Source organism: Triticum dicoccoides, chromosome 4A (genome assembly GCF_002162155.2).
Source record: "Triticum dicoccoides isolate Atlit2015 ecotype Zavitan chromosome 4A, WEW_v2.0, whole genome shotgun sequence".
In the NCBI taxonomy this organism is placed as follows: Eukaryota; Viridiplantae; Streptophyta; class Magnoliopsida; order Poales; family Poaceae; genus Triticum; species Triticum dicoccoides.
This window is the reverse complement of record NC_041386.1, coordinates 107,583,457-107,592,050: the sequence shown is the minus strand read 5'-3', so window position 1 is coordinate 107,592,050 and position 8,594 is coordinate 107,583,457. Positions and strand designations below refer to the sequence as shown.

At 51.1% G+C, this 8,594-nt stretch overlaps 1 protein-coding gene across 1 annotated transcript; it reads left to right on the top strand.

Moving 5' to 3' along the window:
* The first annotated feature begins 4,778 nt into the window (after positions 1-4,778).
* On the top strand, positions 4,779-7,712 carry LOC119285275 (E3 ubiquitin-protein ligase XB3-like). Its single transcript, XM_037564516.1, has 8 exons — positions 4,779-4,961; positions 5,054-5,113; positions 5,196-5,267; positions 5,355-5,476; positions 5,582-5,722; positions 5,833-5,940; positions 6,071-6,323; positions 6,990-7,712. Exons 1-8 carry the CDS (start codon positions 4,779-4,781, stop codon positions 7,404-7,406), a joined length of 1,356 nt encoding a protein of 451 aa, XP_037420413.1. The 3' UTR covers positions 7,407-7,712.
* The last annotated feature ends 882 nt before the right edge of the window (positions 7,713-8,594 follow it).

Sequence of the window (8,594 nt, the reverse complement as noted above, 5' to 3'; positions counted from 1 at the left end):
GCGGGGAGAGGATTTTTTTAGGGTTTCGAGAGGGGATCCGCGAATTTGGAATGGGGGTGTATATATAGGCATAGGGGGAGCTAAGAGAGTCCAAATGAGGTGCAGTTTTCGGCCACGCGATCGTGATCGAACGCTCTAGGACATGGAGCAGAGTTTGGTGGGTTTTGGGCCAAATTGGAGGGGTGTTGGGCTGCAACACACACGAGGCCTTTTCGGTCCCTCGCTTAACTGTTGGAGTACCAAACGAAGTCCAAATGGTACGAAACTTGACAGGCGGTCTACGGTAGTAAACCAAGGCCGCTTGGCAAGTCTCGGTCCAATCCGGAAATGTTTAATCCCCACACACGAAAGAATGCTAGAAAAGGCCACTGGAGGAGAACGAAGCGCCGGAATGCAAAACGGACAACGGGGAAAATGCTCGAATGCATGAGATGAACACGTATGCAAATGCAGTGCACATGATGACATGATATGAGATGCATGACAACGACAACAACACACGGAGACAAAAACCCAAACCCGAGAAAATAAATATAACTTAACGCCGGAAACGGCAAGAGTTGGAGTACAAATTGGGAAAGTTACATCCGGGGTGTTATAGCTGGAAAAGCTTTAATCAAGGCGAACTATCAAGGGGTTCCCATTATAACCCAACCGCGTAAGGAACGCAAAATCCGGGAACATAACACTGATATGACGGAAACTAGGGCGGCAAGAGTGGAACAAAACACTAGGCGAGAGGCCGAGCCTTCCACCCTTTACCAAGCATATAGATGCATTAAGATAACATGGCAATATAATGATATCCCAACAAGTAAATAATGTTTCAACAAGGAACGGTCTCCAATCTTCACCTGCAACTAGCAACGCTATAAGAGGGGCTGAGCAAAGCGGTAACATAGCCAATCAACGGTTTGCAAGGACATGGTGGGTTAGAGGTTTGACATGGCAATTTGGGAGGCATGGTGAGCAAGTGGTAGGCATCGTAGCATAGGCATAGCAAAAGAGCGATCATCTAGCAAAGCAAAGATAGTAGTGATTTCGAGGGTATGATCATCTTGCCTGCAAAGTTGTCAGAGTTGACTGGATCCTCGAAAGCAAACTCAACGGGCTCCTCATTAGCGAACTCGTCTCCCGGCTCTACCCAAACAAGACAAACAAGCAACAAAAACACAATCAACCACGTGCAAAGCTCAAACAATATGATGCAAATATGGTATGCTATGCGGGATGAATATGTGATGCATATGCAAGATTTGACAAGGAATGCATGAACCTGGCCTCAACTTGGAAATCCAAGTGTGCCATTGGAAAGATGGGATGAAATCGCTTGAAAACGATATAAAGAACGCCGGAATCGGAGTTACGGTTTGGAAATGGCAAGCGATTCAAATATGACCACGTTCTACGATTTACAGCAAGTAGCCATCTAAATGCAACAAGATGAACATGCTACAACACTCAAACATGACATCAAAATACATGGCAGGAATCCATTCATGAAGCTTAACAAAAGTCTAGCACTGAGCTACGGCCAATTCATCCATTAACAGGTTCAAACAAGCATGGCAAAAATGCATTTGGTAAACAAATTTCAGACTTAGTGAAATTAACACTTGTCTGGAATTTCAGATCAGATAGCACTCTTTGGAGCATGAAAACAATATGCTACACGACCTGAACATGGCAAAATAAAGCATGGCATGGAGCTACTCAAAGAGCTTAACAAAAGTACCTTAGTGACCTTGAGCCAAAAGGGATCAGAAAATACATTTGCAAGCATGCGAACATGGCAAAAACATAACCAGTTCTCAGACTTGGTGAAAACTGGAGCATGCTAAATAGATATCAAGTAGGCATGTTTACGAGCTCGATGCACTCACTACAGAGCAAGTCATGACAATATAAGCATACACCCATCAAGAATACACAAAATGCAAACTAAACATGGCAAGAACAATAACATAGCATGCACGGATCAACTACAACATCCTCGGCAAAATTGCTAACAAGTAGAAAATCTGCCCAGATTCACGAAATGACAAAAGTAGAGCTCGATTGACTCAAGCTAGGGTGCTCCATAATTGCAAACAAAGACATGGATGGATAGAGCACTATAAGATTAACAAAACATCCTTACTGATCATCCTCAAAAGAGGCACGGATCACTAGGAAACAACATGAACATATGGCCATATGAGATAAACAGGTCAAGGACTTAGTGGAAATGCTAAGTCCCTGAAATCAGCATTAACAAATGCTCCACTTTGCAAACTTGTGCTAGTCACCACACACATCACAAAAATACATGGGTAGCACCTATGGATAGATGGCAAAACATATAACAAAACACATGTAGAGCTCATGGGCATATCATGCACACAATAATCATGGCAAAAAAGACAAATATCTATTTGGAGCAGCAGATCTGACAATTATCACAAATAGCATTCTTCTAACAGCATTTCGGGCATCAAGATGAACTCAAATGAAAATGATACAATGAGATGAAATGATGTACTCTTTGAGATGAACATTTTGATATGCTACACGCACGAATTGAAGCTACGATGATGAAGTTAAGGCATGTCAAAGATAGCAAAATAATTAGGGTTGGGAATGAAAAAGTCAACCCCTTCGTTCAGATCCAGATCCGGCGGTACTGTAGCACGCACGGAGTCCGATGTTCGCCAGTCAGAGATGGGGTCGCCGGAGAGAGGAGGCCGGCCGGACGGCGAGGTAGCGGAGGGCGGCGCCGGACTTGTCGGATCCCGCCGCGAAGGGCGGCGAGGAGCGCGGAGTCGGTGGAGCGGAACACGGAGCAGGGTGGCGCCGGTGCGGGGCGGCGGCGTGCCGGCGTCGAGGCGGCGGGGCGGAGCAGGCGGCGGCCGGAGAAGGAGAGGCGACGGCGCGGTGAGGCAGCGCCCCTCGGGCGAGGTGGCGGCGCCCTGGGCCGCGGGGGTCCCGAGCGGGCTCGGCGGGCCTCGCACGGGAGGCGGCCGGCGTTGCCACGTGGCGGCCGGTGACAGGTGCGGGCGAAGTGTCCGGTGGCGGCGGACGTTGTCCGGCCGCGCGGAGGTGCGGGGCTAGGGTTTAGGGTGGTTTTGGATCCGAAATATCGGGGAGGGGATATTTATAGAGGTAGGAGCTAGAAGTGTCCAAAAGAGGTGCGGTTTTCAGCCACGCGATCATGATCGAACGCTCTAGATGATGGAGATGGTTTTGGTGGGTTTTGGGCCAAATTAGAGGGGTGTTGGGCTGCAACACACACGAGGCCTTTTCGGTCCCTCGGTTAATCGTTGGAGCATCAAATGAAGTCCAAATGGTACGAAACTTGACAGGCGGTCTACCGGTAGTAAACCAAGGCCGCTTGGCAAGTCTCGGTCCAATCCGGAAATATTTAATCTCCACGCATGAAAGAAAGGTAGAAATGACCACTGGAGGAGAAGGAAGCGCCGGAATGCAAAACGAACAACGGAGAAAATGCTCGAATGCATGAGATGAACACGTATGCAAATGCAATGCACATGATGACATGATATGAGATGCATGACAACGACAACAACACACGGGGACAAAAACCCGAACCCGAAAAAATAAAATAATTTAAGGCCGGAAACGGCAAGAGTTGGAATACATATTGGGTAAATCACATCCGAAGTGTTACAAGGGTATAGGATGGCTCCACCATGCCTAAACCTTGTGGGTGCCGTTCCAAAAACCGACGCCACGCCGCCTCCTAGCAAGATGAGATGCCAGCACCATCTCTAGGGTCGTCACCTACATCCGAGCCCCGCCGTGTAATTATGGACGAAGGATCCCTTCCCTATTGAACTACCTATTCACCTTAGCGTAGCCCACCGAGAATTGATGCTAAAAAAACCAACGCCATACTTGAGTTGGTGGTAAAGATCATAAGATTGGGGAAATGATATCTGGGAAACGTTTCATGGATGAAGGTCCAGGGAATGATTTCACATTTGTCTGCGCGGTATTTTTTGACAGAAAATGCCTTTTAAGCCCAAAAACTGTCATCCTCTTCTAGAAAAATGCTATTTCTATATAACTAAAACTGCTAGGGAAAACATTCATAAAGGTCATCCCTTCATGAGAAAAGTTCGCCAGCTATTAGGGTCCTGAAATTATGGCCATGACGTTTAAGAATATGAATTCAGGCCTGCACTATATTTACCTACTATATGTAGAACATTAGTGCTTGCCGTCGTCTATAGATAGAATCAAATAAGAGAGTCCTAGCCCTATAAAGTATAGTATTTCTATATGTATGCGATCACATGTATGTACTATAAATACAGTTGGAAGGAATCGACCCCGACAAATCATCTCATAAGAAAAATGTTTAGGAAATCTTTGGGTCATAGGAATAGGAAAATCATAAAAAATGAGATGACATACATTTAAATCCTACATAGAAAGATATATCATTTGGTTTGTAAAATCTTACAAAATTCCTATAGATCAAACAAGGCCTTATCTGGGTGATGGTGACAGTGTGTTTGTAAACATTTCTGGTGAAATATCCTAGCATGCGAAAGGAGCAGTTTATCAGAAAAAAAAAGAAAAAAAATCTCTCACTCTCAATAAGAGAAGCAGAAGTTTTTTTAAACCACAAGAAAGCGCACGCACTATTAAGCTCTACTCCACCGCGCCCACTCCTCAGCCCACGCTCGTACTCCCACACTCTCCTCCCCCCATTATTCCCCCCGCCGGCCACCGCGGCTGGCTCGCCGGGCGTCCGCCGAGAGGCGCCACGGGTGATGGGGCACGGAGCCAGCTGCGGCCGCCCCAGCGAGGAGGTGGACTTCTTCGGCGCGGCACAGTCCGGCGACCTCGCCCGCCTCTCCGCCGCCGTCAGCTCCCGCCCCTCCCTCCTCCGCCGCACCACGCTCTTCGACCGCCTCTCCGCGCTCCACATCGCCGCCGCCCACGGCCACCTCCAAGTACGGTTCCCCTTACTGCTGTGTGCTCCTCCCCGTCCAGCTTCTCGCCACCCCTGTGTATCTCCGGTGTGCTGATTCCTTTGTTTGCTTAGGTGGTCTCCATGGCATTGGATCTTTGCGTGGAGCCGGACGCCGTGAACCGCCACAAGCAGGTTCGTCACGCTTCCCCTCTTCTCTTCTCCATCGCCCCCCTTTGTGGAAAGCTTGTCCTCACATCGCGGGACTTTGCCGCAGACGGCGCTGATGCTCGCGGCGATGCACGGGAGGACCGAGTGCGTGCGGCGGTTGCTCGACGCCGGCGCCAATGTGAGACTTACGGCCACAGTTTTGGTGATTGGGACTGTTCTTGGAGCTTCTCCTGAACCTAATGGCGTTTTCCGTCTGTGTGTACAGATCCTGATGTTCGATTCGTCGCACGGGCGGACGTGCCTGCACTACGCGGCGTACTACGGCCACTCAGACTGCCTCCGGGCCATCCTGACGGCGGCGCGGACCGCGCCGGTGTCGCAATCCTGGTTGGCCCTTCTTCTCAGAGCCGCCATTGCTCGCCGCAAACGCGCTGCGGCAGCCGCGCGCTAGCCTTTGCTAATGAGTCATCAGCCGTGGTTTTGGAGGTGCAGGGGATACGCGCGGTTCGTGAATGTGCGGGACGACACCGGAGCGACGCCGTTGCACCTGGCGGCGAGGCAGGGCTGGCGCCGCTGCGTCCACGTCCTGCTGGAGAACGGCGCCATCGTGTCCGCCTCCAGCGGCGCCTTCGGGTAAAACTTCTCCCCAAGTCAAAGACCGCCCTTCTCAGTACCCACCAAAATCGCATCTTTTTAGGAAGGCAAAAGCCGCGACATTGACGCGAGCGCTCGCGTTCCTGCAGATTCCCCGGGAGCACGCCGCTGCATTTGGCCGCGCGCGGCGGGAGCCTCGACTGCGTTCGCCAGCTGCTCTCCTGGGGCGCCGACCGCCTCCAGCGCGACTCCGTCGGGTGCGTCAGCAATTTCTTGCAAAAACACCACTGAATTCCAACACCACAATTACATATGTTGTCTCCAGCAAATGATCTGAAGCCATTGTGCTGGTTAGTCTAATCTACTGTTGTGGATTGGCTTCTACAGGAGAATTCCATATGAGGTGGCGGTGAAGCGAGGGCATGTGGCGTGCGCGGCGCTGCTGAACCCGTCATCGGCAGAGCCCCTAGTGTGGCCTTCGCCTCTCAAGTTCATCAGCGAGCTGGAGCCTGACGCCAAGGCTCTCCTGGAGGCAGCCCTGATGGAGGCCAATCGGGAGAGGGAGAAGAGGATCCTCAAAGGGGCCAAGAATTCATTGCCATCGCCGTCGCGTTCAGATGACGGTGCCACCGTCTCCGAGGTACTACCGTACTGACCGGTCTTGCCTTGCAAATTACTACTGCTAGTACTTCCATTGCTGACCTCACACGCACGAAATAATTCAACCTAACAGTGGGAGCTTCGCCGTACCGAGCTGCCATCGTTTCTTTCTTTCATTGGCACGCACAATAGTAATTTACTTACTTACCAACAAGTAGGCAGTACTTGTTTTGATCGCTCTCAATCAAAGATTGGTTTTCAAGGCTAGCATTATCCCAGAGCTCATCATTGCATTGCTTGTAGGAGTAGCTAACGTGCCGTCAGGTCTCAGCATGGAGCCACTTGCCCCAGAAATGTACCACACCAGGAGTATAATATTGAGTGTGTTGATCCGAGGGACGAATGGCTAACTTATTGGGTGCAGGCGTACGCACTTCTGCTAGTTTAATCCTTCTAGTTGGTAATGACAAGTTAGGTGTCAAACCGTGGCAGTGGCAGTGGCAGCGTGTGCACGCACCTGCTCGCACGAATTGCCGCACGTCTGAGCGATCCATATGCACGAAACATTATTCAAACGCGATCGTAGTACGCCTCCACATGCACGATCCCGCCTCTGCGTCGACATCTCCCTCGGAGCCGGCGCGTCCGTCCGACGGTGCGGATCTTGTTCGGACTGATATTATGATACTAACTCTAGGTCGTGCAGGGCGGCGAGGTGTGCAGCATCTGCTTCGACCAGGCGTGCGCGATCGAGGTCCGGGAGTGCGGGCACCAGATGTGCGCGGCGTGCACGCTGGCGCTCTGCTGCCACGCCAAGCCCAACCCGGCCACGCAGAGCCAGCCGCTGCCCACATGCCCCTTCTGCCGCGGCGGCATCACCCGGCTGGCGGTGGCCACCAGGGCCAAGGCCGGCGACGACGACGAGGAGGAGGAAGGAGCAGAAGGCAGGCTGGAGTCTCCGCGGCACCGGCGGTCTCGCCGGTCCCTGAACCTCAGCGGCGGCGGCGACGGGGGCAGCAGCAGCAGCAGCCTCATGGGCAGCATCGCCTCGTCCATCGGCAAGATGGGCCGGCGCAAAACCGACAGCAGCGAGCTGCAGGTGCAGCTCGACGACAAGCCATAGCCATGGAATGAATGCCCATTCATTCATCACCGTGTCATGATACGTCATCGTCAATGATGGAGCTGGCTGCTACTATTTTGTAGATTATTTTTCTTATAATTTTGGGGAGATTGGCAATTGTTCCATCTGTGTAGCTTCGATCCCAAGCTGTAAGCTAGATCCAGTCAGTCCAAATAAGCAAGAGTGCGGTCGTTGCCCGGTAGCCCCCATCCACACACCCCGTAGAGTTGTTGAAAGGTTGTATATGTCCGGATTCAGAGGGGCTGGCCCGATATGATGATAATGAGAACCCAGTACAAAACCATCCATGTGCTCTCCCTCCATGTAATTTGGCCTCTGGCTCGGGCTACGTCGCTCAGGTGTTCCCTTCCTTCAGGGTTTGGTTCTGCAAGTGTTATTTTGGGGTCCGGTTGTGCTTTCTGAATCTGATGATGGCGAACCGTGCTTAGGATTCCTTGAGCGGCAGTACAGACTGGGGACAGTGTTTTTTGGCAAGTTTCCCTTTGGCTCAGCTCGGCTGTGCTGAGGTGGCGAAAGCACCACACCTTCATGGGCTGTCTTGTCCCCAGTCAGCATGTGTTATTTCGCACTTATGCTCAACGGGGATGGGTGGGGTGTACCGGGAGCAGCAAAAGGCCTAGCGAAAACGAAATGAGCAGCGAAATTGACTGAGCAGCAGGAGATGGGTGGAGTGTGTACCACAGGCAGGCACAAGCAGCTTGGCAGGGGTTAAACCGCAGTGTGAAGTGTAGAGTGTAGAAGGATGGCTCAGTTCGACTGGGCAAAGCATGTTTCAGAAGAACAGCGGCAGACAGTGACACTGGGTCACTGGATCTTGCTTACTAGTAGTACTACGTGACCTGACACTTGGACGAGGGGCTGAAGTTTCAGAAAGCACAAGAGAATCGACTTGACATCACGTCCTCAGGCTCAGAGCCAGGGGCGCCGAAACGTCTTTTTGCCAGAAATGCGAGGATGTATGTCGAGCCAGGTGCACAAGGATTAGATACTGTTACACTGAGAGCATGTACAATGATGACATATGATTACATATGCCTCGTGAAGTGGCCTTATTTGGATACTCTAACACAGTTAGAGTTAGAGTTATTCTCTAACCCACTCTAACCCAAATAAGCACCTCTCCACCGGGATAGTTGGGTTGGATGAAACCCTTTTTGTTTGGATACT